The sequence below is a fragment of the Pseudophryne corroboree genome, chromosome 3 (genome assembly GCF_028390025.1).
Source record: "Pseudophryne corroboree isolate aPseCor3 chromosome 3, aPseCor3.hap2, whole genome shotgun sequence".
Taxonomy (NCBI): Eukaryota; Metazoa; Chordata; class Amphibia; order Anura; family Myobatrachidae; genus Pseudophryne; species Pseudophryne corroboree.
Genome location: NC_086446.1, coordinates 305,117,853 through 305,138,426, shown reverse-complemented (window position 1 = coordinate 305,138,426; position 20,574 = coordinate 305,117,853). Strand labels below are relative to the sequence as shown.

Here is a 20,574-nt window from a genome sequence, read left to right as displayed (position 1 = left end):
GCGCGTTGTAAGCCCCCCCCCCCCACACACACAGTTGTTTAAGCACCCCTCCCGGTTACACGACACCCACGGCAGCGGCGGCATTATAATAGTCGCGCTGACCGTGCACTACAAGGGGTCCATTACACGCGGTGGCAAGATTATAGCTGCACTGACCGCGCACTACAAGGGGGCAGTGCGCATGGCAGCTGCGGTATGCTAATAGCCGCGCTGACAGCGCATAGCTCAGTACACGTGGCAGCGGCAGGCTGATAGCCCCGCTGACCGCATTCAGCATGAACATAACAGGGGTGTTATGTTAGGTAGATTAGACTAAAGGGCCCCATACACTAGAACAATCTCATGTCGAAGGGGCAGGATCGGCCAATATACATGGTATGCTGCCCATTTGCATACGATATATCTGGGCGATCCCAAGCCATGCCCCCAGGTCGGATCAGTTTGAATGTGCAGCACATTCAATCTGGAGGATCCGATCCAATGCTCACGGGAACGTGAATCAGATCGGTTCGGGAACACCTCTAAAATGCCAGATTTCAGCCGATATATTGGGCCGAATGCACCGAATTGGGCTGAAATCAGGCATTATCGCTCTAGTGTATGGGGCCCTGTATGTTGACAGTGTCGACCACTACTGGTCGACAGTAAGTAGGTTGACAGGTTACCGTTCCCAATTGTAGTCCACATGGATTGTAAAATATGAAAAAGTTCAAAACGTTTTTTTTTTTTTTAAATGTGAAAAACTCATGTCGACCTTTTGTCATGTCAACCTACTTACTGTTGACCTAAAGACCAGATCCTGGCTGAGGGAGTTAGCATAAGGAGAACACCTCCCTCTATCCTTCTGAATAACTATCTATTACTAGTGAGAGTAACCATCTCACAATTACATACTGAGGTGGCTGCTTTACAGAAGACTTGTGAGACAGTTAGGGAGATTCCTCAAAGTGATGTACTGTCTAGTGCTATAGAACCATTTTGGGTGTCAGGATTAGCCAGGTTGGTAGAGGGTCTCACAAAACGCTTGGACTCGTCCAGTAAACAATCGCAGAGAGTGTCCAAGGCTAAGAAACGTCCAATACCCTTAATTCTTTAGTCCGATGAATCCGGAGAAGAACTTCTCTCTCAGGACGAAGCTGAGGAGGAGGATCATGAGTTGGGCGAAATTACTGACGCAGATGACTACGTTATACCGGAAACTTCTCATGGGGTTAAACCCCTTATTTCTCTAACGTCCTAAGTGGATGCTGGGACTCCGTAAGGACCATGGGGAATAGCGGCTCCGAAGGAGACTGGGCACAAAAGTAAAAGCTTGAACTAGCTGGTGTGCACTGGCTCCTCCCCCTATGACCCTCCTCCAAGCCTCAGTTAGATTTTTGTGCCCGAACGAGAAGGGTGCATGCTAGGTGGCTCTCCTGAGCTGCTTAGAGTAAAAGTTTATTTTAGGTTTTTTATTTTCAGTGAGTCCTGCTGGCAACAGGCTCACTGCATCGTGGGACTAAGGGGAGAAGAAACGAACTCACCTGCGTGCAGAGTGGATTGGGTTTCTTAGGCTACTGGACATTAGCTCCAGAGGGACGATCACAGGTTCAGCCTGGATGGGTCCCGGAGCCGCGCCGCCGGCCCCCTTACAGAGCCAGAAGAACGAAGAGGTCCGGTGAAATCGGCGGCAGAAGACGTTCCTGTCTTCAACTAAGGTAGCGCACAGCACTGCAGCTGTGCGCCATTGCTCTCAGCACACTTCACACTCCGGTCACTGAGGGTGCAGGGCGCTGGGGGGGAGCGCCCTGAGACGCAATAAAAAACAGAAATACCTTAGGATGGCAAAAGAAATACATCACATATAGCTCCTGGGCTATATGGATGTATTTAACCCCTGCCAGTTTTCCAGAAAAAAGCGGGAGATAAGGCCGTCGTGAAGGGGCGGAGCCTATCTCCTCAGCACACAAGCGCCATTTTCCCTCACAGTTCCGCTGGAAGGATGGCTCCCTGACTCTCCCCTGCAGTCCCTACAGAATCAGGGTAAAAACGAGAGAGGGGGGGCACTATTGGCAGCTAAATTATAAACAGCAGCTATAAAAGGGAGTAACACTTATATAAGGTTATCCCTATATATATATATATATATATATATATATATATATATATATATATATATATATATATATATATATATATATATATATATATATATATATATAGCACTCTGGTGTGTGCTGGCAAACTCTCCCTCTGTCTCCCCAAAGGGCTAGTGGGGTCCTGTCCTCTATCAGAGCATTCCCTGTGTGTGTGCTGGGTGTCGGTACGATTGTGTCGACATGTATGAGGAGGAAAATGATGTGGAAGCAGAGCAATTGCCTGTATTAGTGATGTCACCCCCTAGGGAGTCGACACCTGACTGGATGGTTGTATTTAAAGAACTACGTGACAATGTCAGCACTTTACAAAAAACTGTTGACGACATGAGACAGCCGACAAATCAATTAGTGCCTGTCCAGGCGTCTCAGACACCGTCAGGGGCGATAAAACGCCCGTTACCTCAGTGGGTCGACACAGACCCAGACACGGATACTGAGTCCAGTGTCGACGGTGAGGAGACAAACGTAATGTCCAGTAGGGCCACACGTTACATGATCACGGCAATGAAGGAGGCATTGAACATTTCTGACACTACAAGTACCACAAAGAAGGGTATTATGTGGGGAGTGAAAAAAACTACCAGTAGCTTTTCCTGAGTCAGATTAATTAAATGAGGTGTGTGATAAAGCGTGGGTTTCCCCCGATAAAAAAGTGCTAATCTCTAATAAATTATTGGCACTATACCCTTTCCCGCCAGAGGTTAGGGCGCGTTGGGAAGCACCCCCTAAAGTAGATAAAGCGCTCACACGTTTATCTAAACAAGTAGCGTTACCGTCTCCTGATACGGCCGCCCTCAAAGAACCAGCGGATAGAAGGCTGGAAAATATCCTGAAGGGTATATACACACATACTGGTGTTATACTGCGACCAGCAATTGCATCAGCCTGGATGTGCAGTGCTGGAGTGGCGTGGTCGGATTCCCTGACTGAAAATATTGATACCCTGGATAGGGACAGTATATTACTAACTATAGAGCATTTGAAGGATGCATTACTATATATGCGTGATGCACAGAGGGATATTTGCACCCTGGCATCAAGAGTGAGTGCTATGTCCATTTCTGCCAGAAGAGCGTTATGGACGCGACAGTGGTCAGGGGATGCGGATTCCAAACGACATATGGAAGTATTGCCGTTTAAAGGAGAGGAGTTATTTGGGGCCGGTCTATCGGACCTGGTGGCCACGGCAACGGCCGGAAAGTCCACCTTTTTACCCCAGGTCACCCCTCAGCAGAAAAAGACACCGTCTTTTCAAACTCAGTCCTTTCGTTCCCATAAGTACAGGCGGGCAAAAGGCCACTCATTTCTGCCCCGGGGCAGAGGAAGAGGAAAAAGACTGCACCAGGCAGCCTCTTCCCAGGAGCAGAAGCCCTCCTCTGCTTCTGCCAAGTCTTCAGCATGATGCTGGGGCTTTACAAGCGGACTCGGACACGGTGGGGGCCCGTCTCAAAAATTTCAACGCGCAGTGGGCTCACTCGCAAGTGGACCCCTGGATTCTGCAGGTAGTATCACAGGGGTACAAACTGGAATTCGAGACGTCTCCCCCTCGCCGGTTCCTGAAGTCTGCTCTACCAAAGTCTCCCTCCGACAGGGAGGCAGTTTTGGAAGCCATTCACAAGCTGTATTCCCAGCAGGTGATAATCAAGGTACCTCTCCTACAACAGGGAAAGGGGTATTATTCCACGCTGTTTGTGGTACCGAAGCCGGACGGCTCGGTGAGACCAATTTTAAATCTAAAATCCTTGAACACTTACATAAAGAGGTTCAAATTCAAGATGGAGTCACTCAGAGCAGTGATAGCAAACCTGGAAGAAGGGGACTATATGGTGTCTCTGGACATCAAAGATGCTTATCTCCACGTCCCAATCTACCCTTCTCACCAAGGGTACCTCAGGTTTGTAGTACAAAACTGTCATTATCAGTTTCAGACGCTGCCGTTTGGGTTGTCCACGGCACCTCGGGTCTTTACCAAGGTAATGGCCGAAATGATGATTCTTCTTCGAAGAAAAGGCGTTTTAATTATCCCTTACTTGGACGATCTCCTGATAAGGGCAAGGTCCAGGGAACAGTTAGAAGTCGGAGTAGCACTATCTCAGTTAGTGTTACGTCAGCACGGGTGGATCCTAAATATTCCAAAATCGCAGCGGATTCCAACGACACGTCTCCTGTTCCTAGGAATGATTCTGGACACAGTCCAGAAAAAGGTGTTTCTCCCAGAGGAGAAGGCCAGGGAGTTATCCGAGCTAGTCAGGAATCTCCTAAAATCAGGCCAGGTGTCAGTGCATCAGTGCACGAGGGTCCTGGGAAAAATGGTGGCTTCTTACGAAGCGATTCCATTTGGAAGATTCCATGCAAGAACGTTTCAGTGGGATCTTCTGGACAAATGGTCCGGATCGCATCTTCAGATGCATCAGCGGATAACCCTGTCGCCAAGGACAAGGGTGTCTCTTCTGTGGTGGCTGCAGAGTGCTCATCTACTAGAGGGCCGCAGATTCGGCATTCAGGATTGGATCCTGTTGACCACAGATGCCAGCCTGAGAGGCTGGGGAGCAGTCACACAGGGACAAAATTTCCAGGGCTTGTGGTCAAGCATGGAAACATCTCTTCATATAAACTTTCTGGAACTAAGGGCCATTTACAATGCCCTAAGTCAAGCAAAACTCCTGCTTCAGGGTCAGGCGGTATTGATCCAATCGGACAACATCACGTCAGTCGCCCACGTAAACAGACAGGGCGGCACGAGAAGCAGGAGGGCGATGGCAGAAGCTGCAAGGATTCTTCGCTGGGCGGAGAATCATGTGATAGCACTGTAAGCAGTGTTCATTCCGGGAGTGGACAACTGGGAAGCGGACTTCCTCAGCAGACACGACCTTCACCCGGGGGAGTGGGGACTTCATCCAGAAGTCTTCCAAGAGATGGTAAACCGTTGGGAAAAACCAAAGGTGGACATGATGGCGTCCCGTCTCAACAAAAAACTGGACAGATATTGCGCCAGGTCAAGGGACCCTCAGGCAATAGCGGTGGACGCTCTGGTAACACCATGGGTGTACCAGTCAGTGTATGTGTTCCCTCCTCTGCCTCTCATACCAAAAGTACTGAGAATCATAAAAAGGAGAGGAGTAAGAACTATACTCGTGGTTCCGGATTGGCCAAGAAGGACTTGGTACCCGGAACTTCAAGAGATGCTCACGGAGGACCCGTGGCCTCTACCTCTAAGAAAGGACCTGCTCCAGCAGGGACCTTGTCTGTTCCAAGACTTACCGCGGCTGCGTTTGACGGCATGGCGGTTGAACGCCGGATCCTGAAGGAAAAAGGCATTCCAGAAGAAGTCATCCCTACCCTGATAAAGGCCAGGAAGGATGTAACCGCAAAACATTATCACCGCATTTGGCGAAAATATGTTGCGTGGTGTGAGGCCAATGAGGCCCCTACAGAGGAATTTCAACTGGGTCGCTTCCTACATTTCCTGCAAACAGGACTGTCTATGGGCCTAAAATTAGGGTCCATTAAAGTTCAAATTTCGGCCCTGTCGATTTTCTTCCAAAAAGAACTAGCTTCAGTGCCTGAAGTCCAGACGTTTGTCAAAGGGGTACTGCATATACAGCCTCCTTTTGTGCCCCCGGTGGCACCTTGGGATCTCAATGTGGTTTTGGGGTTCCTAAAATCACATTGGTTTGAACCACTCACCACTGTGGAATTAAAATATCTCACATGGAAGGTGGTAATGCTGTTAGCCCTGGCTTCAGCCAGGCGTGTCTCAGAATTGGCGGCTTTATCTTATAAAAGCCCTTACCTGATTTTTCACACGGATAGGGCAGAATTGAGGACTCGTCCTCAATTTCTCCCAAAGGTGGTTTCAGCGTTTCACGTGAACCAGCCTATTGTGGTGCCTGCGGCTACTAGGGACTTGGAGGACTCCAAGTTACTGGACGTAGTCAGGGCCCTCAAAATATATATTTCCAGGACGGCTGGAGTCAGGAAATCTGACTCGCTGTTTATCCTGTATGCACCCAACAAGCTGGGTGCTCCTGCTTCTAAGCAGACGATTGCTCGTTGGATTTGTAGTACAATTCAGCTTGCGCATTCTGTGGCAGGCCTGCCACAGCCAAAATCTGTAAAAGCCCATTCCACAAGGAAGGTGGGCTCATCTTGGGCGACTGCCCGAGGGGTCTCGGCTTTACAACTTTGCCGAGCAGCTACTTGGTCAGGGGCAAACACGTTTGCTAAATTCTACAAATTTGATACCCTGGCTGAGGAGGACCTGGAGTTCTCTCATTCGGTGCTGCAGAGTCATCTGCACTCTCCCGCCCGTTTGGGAGCTTTGGTATAATCCCCATGGTCCTTACGGAGTCCCAGCATCCACTTAGGACGTTAGAGAAAATAAGAATTTACTTACCGATAATTCTATTTCTCATAGTCCGTAGTGGATGCTGGGCGCCCATCCCAAGTGCGGATTGTCTGCAATACTTGTATATAGTTATTGTTACAAAATTCGGGTTATTATTGTTGTGAGCCATCTTTTCAGAGGCTCCTTCGTTTATCATACTGTTAACTGGGTTCAGATCACAGGTTGTACGGTGTGATTGGTGTGGCTGGTATGAGTCTTACCCGGGATTCAATATCCTTCCTTATTATGTACGCTCGTCCGGGCACAGTATCCTAACTGAGGCTTGGAGGAGGGTCATAGGGGGAGGAGCCAGTGCACACCAGCTAGTTCAAGCTTTTACTTTTGTGCCCAGTCTCCTGCGGAGCCGCTATTCCCCATGGTCCTTACGGAGTCCCAGCATCCACTACGGACTATGAGAAATAGAATTATCGGTAAGTAAATTCTTATTTTTGGCCATAAGACAAGTTTTGAACATTTCCAAGACTACAACACTGGAGTCGCCAGATACTGCGTTATTTGGTAGAAAACACCGTTCTTCGGTCACGTATCATTTTTCAAAGAAGCTGGATGATCAGCTGACGGAGGCTTGGAAAAACCCGGACAAGCTATTTCAGATGGCCAAAAGATTCCTCAGTCTTTATCCGTTTCCATCTGCTATGACGGATAAATGGGAGGTCACCTTGAGTGTACTCCTCTCTTTCCAGGTTGTCAAAGAAGACGGCATTACCCGTTACGGGCGCAACTTCTTTGAAAGACCCTTCTGACAGGAAGTTGGACACAATGTTGAAGTCCCATCTATTTGGCCGTGGGTGTTGCTCTTAGACCAACCTTGGTGAGTTCATGGGTGAACAAGGCAGTGGATCATTGGGCCACTAAGTTGATTAAATATTTACAAGAGGGGGTTCCGCTAGAAGACGTAGTTATCCTAGCGGAACACATTAAGGAATCTGCTATATACTTAGAAGAAGCAGCTAGAGATATCGGACAGGTTAACTCGAGGCTCTCAGCAGCAACTATTGCAGCCAGAAGAGCCCTTTTGGCTGAGGTCATGGCAAGTAGACACTGAGCCAAAAAGAGCGGCGGAGGCGCTTCCGTTTACAGGTGACATTCCTTTTGGAAAAGAACTAGACACGTTAATTCTACAAGCTGCGGGTCTTAAATCTACCTTCTTACCGACCCTTCCGCCACCGCCTAAACGCTCTTATGCTGGAACCTCCTTTTGATCATTTTCGTTCCACTAAACCTTATAGAGGACGCGGAAGAGCTGCACCCTTGCGAGATAGACGTCGTGGCAAGCAACCAGCCGCTGCTAGTCGTCAAGACCCAAAGCCTACAGAAAAGACCGTTGCATGACGGTCTCTCTTCCCACCGGGGCTCAGATACGGTGGGAGTACGGCTTCGAAATTTTCAGGATGCCTGGTTCAAACTGTCCAACAATGCGTGGATTCGCAACATCATCTCCCAAGGGTACAAGTTAGATTTTGACGTTTTACCGCCAAAGAAATATTTTACGACAAGTCTTCCCATCCTTCTGGACAAACATTTAGCCCTTCAAGGTGCTATACGGAACTTAGTAGAATCAGCTGTGCTAATGCAGGTACCACTGAGTCAACGAAAAAAGGGTTACTATTCCAAACTTTTCGTAGTTCCAAAACCAGATGGTACGGTAAGACCAATCCTGAACCTGAAATCATTAAATCAGTTTCTGTCTTATTAACGGTTCAAGATGGAGTCACTCCATCAGTGATTTCGAGCCTAGAACGCAAGAAATTCATGATATCTCTAGACATCAAGGATGCATATCTCCACATTCCAATCTGGGAACCCTTATCAAGCTTTACTCAGGTTCGCGATTAAACAGGATCATTTTCTTTTCAGAGCCTTTACCATTCGGACTGTCCACGGCACCCAGGGTGTTTACCAAGGTTATGTCAGTGATGATTGCTCACCTCCGGGCATTGGGAGTCAACCTAGATGACCTCCTCCTCAAAGCTCTGTCTGATCTCATTCTCCAGGAGCATGCTCTATTAGCATACAATGTGTTGATAGAGCACGAATGGATTATCAATTTACGAAAGTCCGACCTTCAACCGTCCCATCGTATCTAGTTTCTTGGTGTGATATTGGACAGAAGATTTTTCTGCCACAAGACAAAGCTCTGAGTATACAGAAACTAGTCCAAGCTGTTCTCAAGCCACGACTGGTGTCGGTCCATTTATGCATTCGCTTGCTTGGAAAAATGGTAGCTGCCTTCAAAACTTTGGAGTGTGACCGATTTCACTCACGACCTTTCCAGCTGGACCTGTTATGTCAGTGGTCAGGATCGCATCTCCACCTTCAACAGTTAGTTCGTCTATCCCCAGAGACATGACTTTCACTTCTTTGGTGGCTCCAGCTGCACAATCTCGCTGTAGGCAGGCGGTTCGGTGTGTGGGACTGGACACTCCTCACGATGGATGGCAGCCTCAGGGGATGGGGCGTGGTTGTGTTGGACTCCCATCTTCAGGGCCACTGGTCTCCACAAGAATCGCAAGTGCCAATAAATGTGTTGGAACTGAGAGCGATATACAGTGCGCTGGTACAAGCCGCCCACATTCTTCGATCCAAGGCAGTAAAAGTTCAATCGGACAACATGACTGCTGTAGCGTACGTAAACAACAAGGCGGAACTCGCAGTTGCCAGGTAATGCGAGAGGTGTCGCGTATTCTCCAACGGGCAGAACACAACGCGGTAATTCTCTTGGCGGCATTTATTCCAGGAGGGGACAATTGGGAAGCGGACTGCCTCAGTCGTCCGGATCTACATCCAGGAGAATGGGCACTTCACCCGGAGGTGTTCAACGATCTGATACAACGCTGGGGGTGTCCAGACGTGGATCTCAGGGAATCCCATCTCAATCATCAACAGCCAAGATACATCTCCAGAACTCGGGATCCTCAAGCGGAAGCTGTGGACGCTCTGGCCGTGCCTTGGACGTACGACATAGTTTACGTGTTTCCTCCTTTCCTCTATTGTCTCGAATTCTCAAGAGAATCAAACGGGAATCAATCACGGTGATCCATGTGGCACCAGATTGGCCTCCGAGGGCTTTCTTCTAGCTTACGATCCTTGGCCTCTCCTCTGCGTCCGGACCTGCTCCAACAAGGGCCCTTTGTGTATCCAGATTTACCACGGGTGCGTTTAAAGGGATGGCTATTGAGGCAGACATCCTGAAGAGAAAAGGAATTCCGGAATGTGTGATCCCCACAATGTGTGATCCCCACAATGTTGCGGGCACGAAAACCAGTTACGGCAGCCCATTACCATCGCATCTGGCGAGCCTATATAGTTTGGTGTGAACAAAGAGGATTTACTTCGGATTCTTTACGTCTCTCATGGTTCGTACTGTTTCTTCAGACAGGATTGGATTTCGGACTTCGTCTAGGATCCCTGAAAGTTCAGGTATCTGCATTATCGATTTTTTTAATTTTTTTTTATTTTCCAAAAAACGCCTCGCGCTCCTGACGGATGTACACAAATCTTTCTACAAGGGGTTCTATGGGTACAACCTCCGTTTGTTCCATCTACAGCTCCTTGGGATTTAAATCTGGTGCTGGAATTTCTATAGTCAACCTGTTTTGAACCTTTGGAAGAAGCTGACCTTAGATATCTATCTTACTTTGAAGACTGCTTTTCTACTAGCCATAGCTTCAGCTCGGAGGGTTTCTGAATTAAGTACCTTGTCTTGCAGACCTCCTATTTTTATTTTTTTTATCCTGATCGGGCAGAGTTGAGAACAAGTGCTTCTTTCCTTACCAAGGTCGTGTCAGCTTTTTACATCAATCAGCCTATTGTAGTTCCATCTTTGCAGGACAATTCTGGGACACCTTCTTCTCTGGATGTAGTGAGAACCTTGAAGATTTACGTAGAGCGGACTGCGCCTTTCAGGAAGTCTGATGCTTTATTCATGCCTTATGATGTCCCTTGTCGCGGGTGGCCTGCTACTAAGCAGACCCTAGCCCTCTGGATTAAGTTTACTATTCGTCAGGCCTATCTCCACCAGTCTAGGCGACCTCCAGTGTCAATTGCTGCCCACTCTACACGCTCAGTTGGGTCTACGCGGGCCGCTAGTAGGGGGGGGTGGGGAGGGCTACCACATCTCAACTCTGTCGAGCAGCCTCTTGGTTCAGTATTCATACATTTGCTAAATTCTACAAGTTTGATACTTTTGCGGCTTCATCTTCACGGTTTGGCCGTCTTGTTTTGCAAGTTTCTCATCGATCTCCCGCCCAGGGGGGAAACTTAAGGAAGTCCCCACAGTCTTGAAGTTGTGCCAGTGTCCCCTAGTGGCTGACTGAAAAAGGAGGATTTTGCTACTTACCTATAAATTCCTTTTTTGGAAGCCATAGGGGACACTGGCCGCCCGCCCGTCGCTGTTCTCTTGCCTTCTTTGTTGTTCTGTTGTGTTTAATTGTTATATGCTCTCTTCCCACGTATAGTTTCTGTTCTCTTGTTCCCGTTTCCACTCGGGTTATTCATAACTGAGGGATGATGGGGGATAGAGGGGGAGGAGCCTGTTTTACTTTATATATTATTTAATGAAGTGCCAGCTCCCTGTAAGCCACCATCATGAGAGGCAGACAGACAGGGGAGACACAGACAAGGTAGACAGTGAGTGTGGAACAGAGGGTTTGGTGAAAGTGCATTCTTGAGAAATGATATATCAACACTGTTTTATATCAATATATATCTTAACGCTTAATACATCATTTCAAGAATAACATTCATTGTCTTGCTGTGTTTAACAGCTGATTATGTATGGTTTTTTTTTATAACCTGTGTATTTAATGGCTGCAGGTATTTCCAGGCAGGAGGATCTCCAGAGAATGTTATTCAACTTCTGTCAGAGAGCTACACTGCAGTGGCACAGACTGTGAATTTGTTGGCAGAATGGCTTATCCATTCAGGTACTTTAGAACACGATCATAGACACTACAGTGCAGTGGAGCTGAGACATGCAAATCAAGGGGAGGGGGATCATAAGTGCAGAATGAGGCTTGCACACACAGGGTCAAGTAATCAGAATGAAGCTCCCAATATACGCTGATCATTATGCATAAATTGTGTTTCATACTTGCGTTCAAAAACGATTTTATTATGGGTAGCGCAACTATCAATCACATGATCGCAAGATTGATACAGATCTGTCCATGTATGGCACACTTGATAAAGGTTAATGGATCAAAACAAAATCACATAGAATACATAATTATAAATATCATACTTGCCTACCTGAACCTCTCCATGAGGGAGAAAATGCTCTGTTCCTGGACTTTCCTGGTAATGTATGATTGCCATCACCTGTGGTGAGCTAGGTAATTGATAAGAAAGGTGTTTCACCACAGGTGATGGCAATCATACATTACCAGGAAAGTCCTGGAACAGAGCATTTTCTCCCTCATGGAGAGAGTCAGGTAGGCAAGTATGAAATATCAGTACAACTCATATTGATAGAAATATGGAATGGGAAAATGTAATGGCATCATTTCTATTTTGTATGTATATTTTTATGTTGTATTTTAATCTGTTAACATCTTTTGTTGAATTTTTTTTTATATTGATTTGCTGCGCAGTATGTTTTTTATTTTTATATAATTTGTTTTGGTTTTAATGCGTTTTATCATGTTTACTATTCACTGACACATGCCTCTCCACTAATGATATCACTATCATATGTAGCTTAAGGCCCGTACACACTGGTCGATGTATCGGCCGTTCTCTTGAACGGCCGATACATCGCGGGACCGTCGGCCAGTGTGTACGGGCGATACGTCTGTGAACTCCGTCGTTCACAGACGTATCGCGTCGGCCACGCAGCACAGCCGACAGCCAATATATCTAACGATATATTGGCCCGTCGCTGTGTGTGTACGGGGCGGTCGTCCGACCGCCCGTACACATGCTGCGGCGGCCGGCGGTGATTGACAGGTGAACTGGGCCCGCCCGCCCAGTTCATGACGTCAGTCCCCCGACGGATCGGGCTGTGTGTATGCACAGCACACTGCCCGATCCGTACATAGATATATCTGCAGATCAATTGATCTGCAGATATATCTAATAGTGTGTACCCACCTTAAGTGTTTCAATGCTTCCTGAAGGTCAAGATCAGTAGATTAATTTATTTCAGGTGTGGAACCTGTGCAAGTGCAGGAGACTGTGGAAAACCACCTGAAAAGCTTGCTGATTAAACACTTTGACCCTCGAAAAGCAGATTCCATCTTCACTGAGGAAGGAGAGGTAATGGCCCATTTACTTGTAATGTACCCTAAATGCCAGTGTGGGTATCCCAATTTCTGTGCCAGAGTTGATGTAAAATTATTGCCACCACAATGATGTTAAAGAACCAGTGCCTGTAGTTACTGTGCTGGGAATTTGAAATACCGGAATGTTGTTAAAATAAAGGTTAGGCAAGGAATGGAGGAAGCCCAGGCCTTACTGCACACTCCATTGCGCATGGTTCTGCAGGGACTCATTTGTTGAGGTCACATTTATTCGTGGATCACCTCTGGAGATATCGGAATTCCATCTATAGGTATCCCCTTCTCTGTAGGACTTGGTAAGAATATTTATTAAATGTTTATCGTTCCTTTCATATAAAATGTTTGATCATTTCTATTTCTGCAGCGGGGTACACTGTATTCCACAGGGAATACAGCGGGGTGTAGAGCGGGATCTTGGATCCAGAGGCACCATCAGGCAAAGCTTTGACTGTCCCAGGATGCATTGGGGCCTCCTCTATAACCCCGCCTCCAAGCACTGAGAGCTCAGTTTTGAGTGGTGCCTGCAGGCAGCAGGTCACTAACAGGCGGGCTGCACTGGGCAGCCCTGAAAAAGCCGAAGACTTCAAGGGAAGCAGCACTGTTATGTCAGGGTGACATTCAGCGCTGCATCTCTATCACCTCCCAAGCGGCATCGCACACTCCCGCGGCTCAGATCCCGGGTACTTGCGGAGGAGACGCTCCGGCTTAGGCACATGGTCGCAGACGCTTTCCTGGTTCGCGTGGCTGCTACGAAGGGAGGAGGTATGAGGGTCCTCCAGGGATAACCTGCCACTAAATCGCGTTTCTGACACAGTCTAGGGAGATGGACTGCGACGCTGTTGTTGACACTGTTACCACGCAGGGATCCCACTATATCCGCCAGGGCATAGGAGTACAGGTCGGGTGTACTAACACCCCTATTGATGAGGCTCTGTAGTACCGGCAGCATAGGGGAGTCGGTACTTGACCTGTAGCCCCTCCCCCGACCCAGGGCGCCATCTCTTTGCAGATTTCCCACCCTGGAGCTGCCGCACACTCCCTCAGTTCCTGACAGAGACGCTGTGCGCCATCTTCTGAGCATAGCTGCTACTGGTCTCTGGGAATGCAGGGCAAGGTCTCCTTTGTAAAGCCGCCTGTTCACAGCGCTGGGACTTTACAGACACTTAAGTAATCTACATGTCTTATTGCAGATAATGTTAGTTAGGAAATAGTGTACCTATTACAGAATATATTGTACAAGTAGGGGGATGGGCTGGTGTGGTGGTGGGGGAGGGGCGAGTGCCGGGGGTGGGGGTCCGGAGCCACTGCGGGTGCGGTGGTGCAGCGGGTGGGGGAGGGGCAGGTGCAGCGGATGGGGGAGAGGCGAGTGCGGGGGTGCTGCGGGTGGGGGAGGGGGTCCGGAGCCACCGTGGGTGGTGGAGGGGGGTGTGTGCGGGTGCGGCGGATGGGGCCCGGAGGTACTGCAAGTGGGGGAGGGGCGGGTAATGCTTTTCCTGGAAGCAGCTAGGCTGCTGTCCTCCCTTTGGTAGTGGCTCTCCCGGAGACTCGCACAGCAGCCAAGCAGCCAGTCACTATTGTTAGCGCCGGTATCCCAACGCGTCGCATTACAGAGAAAAAGATGCATTCAATAAACTACAGCTCCCAGCGTGCCTTAGTGCCGGAATGCTTCGGCGCTAAGGGCTCCTGGGAGCTGTAGTTTATTTAGTGCGTCTACTTCCCTGTAATGCGGCGCGTTGGGACACCGGCGCTAACAATAGTGACTGGCTGGCAGGTGCTGTGTTGCGGAGTCAGGGCCTCTGGGGATCTGTGCGCGGCTGTGGCGGGGAGGCACTTCTGTGACATCACGCGCAGCGGAGGCTTCGGGGCTCAGAGAGTATGCGGCGCAGGGAGGGCTATGAAAGCCTTCTGCTGCGCCGCTTTCATACACATCTATGCCGGTGGCCATAGCAGCTTTTGTTTCACCTGCGCCGCTGCTAGGGAGTGGGGATTGTTGATGCCGGAGGGGGTAGGCGGACTGGCATCAGGACATAGGGGGTCAGTCCGACCTAATAGTAGCTGTGCTAAATTTAGCATAGCTACTATCACTTACACTGACATGCGGAGGGACACCCAGCACAGAGCTAGTCCGCCCCGCATGTCAGGCCGGTCCCCCCTCCCCCCGCACAAGTACAAAAGCATCGCACAGCGGTGCCTGCCAAACGCCACCGTGCCGCCCCCTCCCGCCCAGTGACCGCCTCTGCCTGTCAATCAGGGTGGGATGCCGACTTCTACAGTTCGACAGGTCTATATAAAGACCACTTCAGACGCTTCGGTACTGAAAGTTGTCTCTCACGGGTACGCTGTCTCCTTCAAGGGACGTCCCCCTCACCAGTTCTGCACTTATCTGCATATTCCTATTGCCATATCGCATCAGCAGTTCCTGCGGTTTGCTATTGGCGACAGTCACTATCAATTCCAGGCTCTGCCGTTCGGACTGGCCACGGCTCCTCAGATCTTCACCAAAGGTATGGCCGTGATGACTGAGCACCTACGTCGCCAGGGAGTCGGAATCCTGCCTGTTGATTCTGGCGAGTTCCCACGATGTCCTCCTCAGTCATCTACAACTGACGGTGTGTTGCTTACAAGCCCACAGATGGCTAATCAGTTGAAGAAGTCCTTGCTGGTCCCAGCTCAGAGCATGGTGCACCTAGGGGTGCTTCTGGACACACACAGTCAAAGACTATTCCTGTCTCCAGACAAGGTCCTGAAATCGAGGGCAGGATAAGACACTTCATCCTTCACCCCAGAGTATCGATTCACTCGGCAATGCAAGTACTTGGCCTTATGTTGTCGACAATCGACATGGTGGAGTATGCTCAATTTCATTCCGATCCTCTGCAACGATTAATTCTTGCCAAATGGGATGACCTGCCTCATTAGATCAGATACCAAATGATCCTGTTGACTTCGGAGGTTCGGTTGTCGCTGACCTGGTGGCTCCCGGACCAGCAATTGAGCAGGGGCCGTCCCTTCTGGGTCCTCATGACGACTGATGCCAGTCTGAGGGAATAGGGAGCGGTGTTGGAACAACACTGTTTCCAGGGTCGGTCGTCCAAGGAAGAGTCACTCCCCCCAATAAATATTCAGGAGCTGAGGGCGGTGTTCAATGCATTATCACTCACCCTGCCTCTGGTACGGCACAGACCGGTTCAGGTACGGTCAAACAATGCCAAGACAGTGGCATACATAAACCATCAAGGCGGTACTCGAAGCCACATGGCTGTGAAAGAAGTAAGTGTCAAAAATCCTTAGTTGGGCAGAACGCCATCTGCCGAGTATATCGGCAGTGTTCATTCCGGTTGTCCTAAACTGGGAAGCGGACTTCCTCAGTCGTCAGGATGTACACGCCGGAGAGTGGAGTCTTCATCTGGAAGTCTTTCAACTCCTAGTGGACAGGTGGGGTCTACCGGACGTAGACCTCATGGTGTATCGACACAATCACAAGGTTCCGGTCTTCATATCAAGGACAAGGGATCCTCAGGCAGCATTCGTGGACACACTGGCAATTCCATGGAACTTTCAGCTGCCGTATGTGTTCCCTCCAGTGTCACTCCTGCCCAGAGTTCTACGGAAGTTCAAAGAGGAAGGAGGGATGCTGCTTCCAGTCGACCCAGCGTGGCCCAGAAGGCATTGGTTCACAGACCTACAGGGTCTGTCGACGGAACATCCCCCTTCTACTTCCTCAACGGCCAGACCTCCTTGTACGGGACCCTTGTCTCTACCCAGACAGGCTTTGACGGCATGGCTCTTGAAGCATCACTCCTGAGAGCCAAAGGATTTTCGCAGGCGGTTATTCAAACGATGTTGAAGGCCCATAAACCAGCCTCCGCCCGGATTTAGTAAAGGGTTTGGAATTCTTACTTCACCTCGTGTGCTGACAAGAATTACGATGTCCATAGATTCAGAACTTCCAGAATACTGGCTATTCTGCAAAGGGGCCTGGACTTAGGTCTTCGTCTGGCCTCCCTCAAGGTTCATATATCTGCCTTGTTGGTTTGGTTTCAGAGAAAGATTGCCTCTATACCTGATATTCAGACGTTCATTTGTTGTCTGTAGTGCTGAATGCTCTATAAGAGTCCCTATTTGAACCTCTTGAATCGGTGGACCTTAAATGGCTCACAGCCAAGGTCCTGTTCTTGCTGGCTATTGCCTCTGCAAGACGGGTGTCGGACTTAGGGTGGACGACAGGACAAAGCTCCTTTCTCATATTCCCTTGAGGAACTGCTTTAGGACATCCCCGATGTATTCCCTGTGGAACACAGTGTTCCCCGCTACAGAAAAGGAGAGTTATGGTAGACTTACCATGGTTAACTCTCTCTTTCTGCGAGGTACACTGGGTTCCACAGGGCGCCCACCCTGACGCACCTAGATTATTTGGGTTGTATGGCATTAGCCGCTGGTTTCATCTCCTGTCGTGAGATTGTGGTTCTATGTGACTAACATCTGCCTTCTCTTTTACCTGCTCCTGCATTGGACTGGTTAACGAAACTGAGCTCTCAGTGCCTGGAGGCGGGGTCATAGAGTAGGCCCCAATGCATCCTTTGCCTGGTTGTGCCTCTGGATCCCGCTCTACACCCGATGTATTCCCTGTGGAACCCAGTGTACCTCGCAGAGTCTACCATAACTCTCCTTTTTAGAATTAAGTTTGTTGTATCCCCAACATGTAGGGTCCTTTTTTTCCTAATCCATATGGTCATACATATTGCTGTAATTGAATGTTACTAGTCCCACTACTTTGGTTTGCAGACTCCGGCCTGGCTGGAGCAGATGATTGCGCATACCACATGGAGAGATCTTTTTTACAAGCTCGCAGAGGCTCATCCAGACTGCCTGATGTTGAACTTCACTGTGAAGGTACCTACAAGCTTTCAGGTCATCATAGACAATTTAGAGTGCTGTTCCTCAAGAAAGTTTTGAAAGAGGTGTAATCACTGTTTTTCTTTCTATCTGCTAGCTAATTTCGGATGCCGGATATCAAGGAGAAATCACCAGCGTCTCAACAGCTTGTCAGCAGCTGGAGGTGTTTTCCAGGGTGCTCCGTACCTCTCTTGCCACCATCCTGGATGGAGGAGAGGAGAATCTTGAAAAAAACTTGCCAGAGTTTGCCGTATGTGCTGGTAGCTCTCTACTAATTATTTTTCCCTTCCTACGGTCAAACACCAACATTCTCATTGTCTTTCTACCTGTTTGCTGTGCATTGTAGATCTACTGGCTACTTAGCAGCTGTTGTGGAAATAAAAGTCCTGGCATGCACTGCAGCAAAAGATCATGCTTGGACTTGTAGTATCACAAAAGCAAGCAGCGCTCCAGTTACCCACTTCTGTTTTCTATGGTTATAATGTTGTCTGTCTTTGCAGAAAATGGTCTGCCATGGGGAGCACACATACTTGTTTGCTCAATCAATCATGTCTATATTGGCGCAGGAGGAGCAGGGAGGATCTGCCATGCGCAGGATTGCACAGGAGGTGCAAAGATTTGCTCATGAAAAGTAAGGATTATAAATTATTCCATTCACTTCTCAAAGCCTTGCTGGACTGAGTGAAGCTAGCCCAACTCTTTTTAAACTGGAAGAACTATTTTCATAAAAGGGGAGATGTATCAAACCTTGGAGTACCACCAATCAACTGTCATTTTTCAAACACAGCCTGTAAAATGACAGAAGCTTATTGTCTGGTACTTTATTTCTTTCCACTTTATCACTCGTCTAGGTTTGATAACTATTCCCCATAGTCCTTATATCACTATATCAGAGAAAATAGGATTTTAATTACCTACCGGTAAATCCTTTTCTCTTAGTCAGTAGAGGATACTGGACGCCCGCCCAGCGCTTCGTTCTTCCTGCACTGTTACTTCGTTAAGTAATGTTGGTTCAGACATTGCTGTTCGTGTTTCAAGTTTGGTTAGTTTGGCTTTCCTCTTGTTATATGTGTGCTGGTTCGGAATCTCACCACTATCCTTATCTATCCTTCTCTCAAAGTATGTCTGTCTTCTCGGTCACAGTTTCCTAGACTAAGTCTGGTAGGGGGGGCATAGAGGTAGGAACCAGCCCACACTATCAAATTTTTAAAGTGTCTATGGCTCCTAGTGGACCTGTCTATACCCCATGGTACTAAATGGACCCCAGTATCCTCTACGGACTACGAGAAAAGGATTTACCGGTAGGTAATTTAAAATCCTATTTTTTTCTTTAAATCTTTCTGGGGCAGACTTGGAGCTAGCCGCAGTGGCACCTCCTGTTACAGAGTTGGGACCATGTCCAGAGAGACCCACCAGAGCCAACATAGACTTTCTAACACCGTTCTAATAATTAAAGCAAACATCTTTCAAAAACAACAGTCTGTGTATAGGTTGTTATGCTCCTGGTTGTAAATAGTATTGGTGGAATATTCCTAGAGATAGGGACCACATGGGATAATAGTCCTTGCATCGCAGTACTGTGGCTTTAGGTGTCATTGGAGTAACGTTGCTCTCTTCCAGGATTTTTGTGGCTTTCCTTCAGGGTTTTTGTTTTTTTACCATAGTCAAAAACATACAGACTAATTGGCCCTGAAGGGGTTGTCTCTGCTAGAGACCTTTTAGATTGGAAGGTCAATTGGTGCAGTGTCTGATTTGACAGTGAGGTGAGGCAGAGCCTTTCCTGTCATACTGCAGTTTACTTCAGAGTTTTGACTTTAGAAATTATATGAAAAATACAAAAAATATATTATAAATTTCTCTTTCATCCACTAGGACACTGGAGATTTCTCAGACAGCTGGGGTGTGAAGGATGTAGACCGGAGGTAGCACAATCTAACCAAAAAATTATGCACAGCTAGCTCCTCCCCCTCTATGCCCCCTGATACCTTCAGTTTGAAAAATTGTGCTGGGGCGTGGCTTGGCGAGCAACCAGGACGGACGTGCTGTGCAGAGGCTCCCGAGATAAAGCCTAATCTGCCCAGCAATACAGTGCCCAGCAGCCCCACGTCGACTCTCCTGGTCGGCCAGTACCCCGGTTGGGGGGTGGGATAGGTCACGGAGCCGGGGGACTGTTTTCACGGTCCCTGCGGGTTGTGGCCTGCTCGCCTTTTCACAGCCGGGGCCTCTATTTACCAGCCCGTCCCGCGGCGCCGGAAGTGCCGCATCAACGGCGGGATCTCTCTTCCCTGAGGCGACGCTGCTAGTGAGCCGGGACCTTGCTTCTACCCCTTACCTGGGACCGCAGGAGCCGCCCGGCAATCTGGTGAGCTGATTACACCACCCCCGCGGCCTGCACGGCCTCACCCGGCGGCGGCCGTGGCTCCGAGCTCCGGACGCGGCACGTGACGCCGCTGCGGCACCCGGCGGGGGATCCCGGCGCACGACCCTGGGGCCGTCCCTAAGTGTAACCTAGGGCCTACCTGCTCCTGGGGTGCACGGAGGCGCAGGGGACGTTGCCTGCTTTAGCCTCCCTCCTCAGATCTCTCCCTGGACGGCCATCTTCCCTCTGCACGTGGAGGACGCTTGCTGCAGCCCGGAGAAAGGCTGGTGACTGGATGAGCCCTCTCCATTGCCCCCTCTACTGCTGATACTCTTCATTCTGCATTGCTGTTTGGGGAGGGGATATTGGAGGGCTATATATCACATTTATCATCAGTGAGTCTGGTACAGTTCTTGTTCTTGTGCATTTAATATTTACTACTGATTATGCCCCCATTACACAGTGGAGTTGCCTTATGAAGAGTATGTACTGGGT

The 20,574-nt window shown here is 48.9% G+C and overlaps 1 protein-coding gene across 1 annotated transcript in view; it reads left to right on the top strand.

Moving 5' to 3' along the window:
- NELFCD (negative elongation factor complex member C/D) overlaps window positions 1-20,574 on the top strand; it is a 74,371-nt gene that overhangs the window by 14,160 nt on the left and 39,637 nt on the right. The window contains exons 3-7 of the mRNA XM_063959382.1: window positions 11,362-11,471; window positions 12,692-12,801; window positions 17,610-17,717; window positions 17,818-17,970; window positions 18,221-18,351. Of these exons, the coding sequence (XP_063815452.1) occupies window positions 11,362-11,471; window positions 12,692-12,801; window positions 17,610-17,717; window positions 17,818-17,970; window positions 18,221-18,351 (612 nt within the window). The remainder of the gene's footprint in view (window positions 1-11,361; window positions 11,472-12,691; window positions 12,802-17,609; window positions 17,718-17,817; window positions 17,971-18,220; window positions 18,352-20,574) is intronic.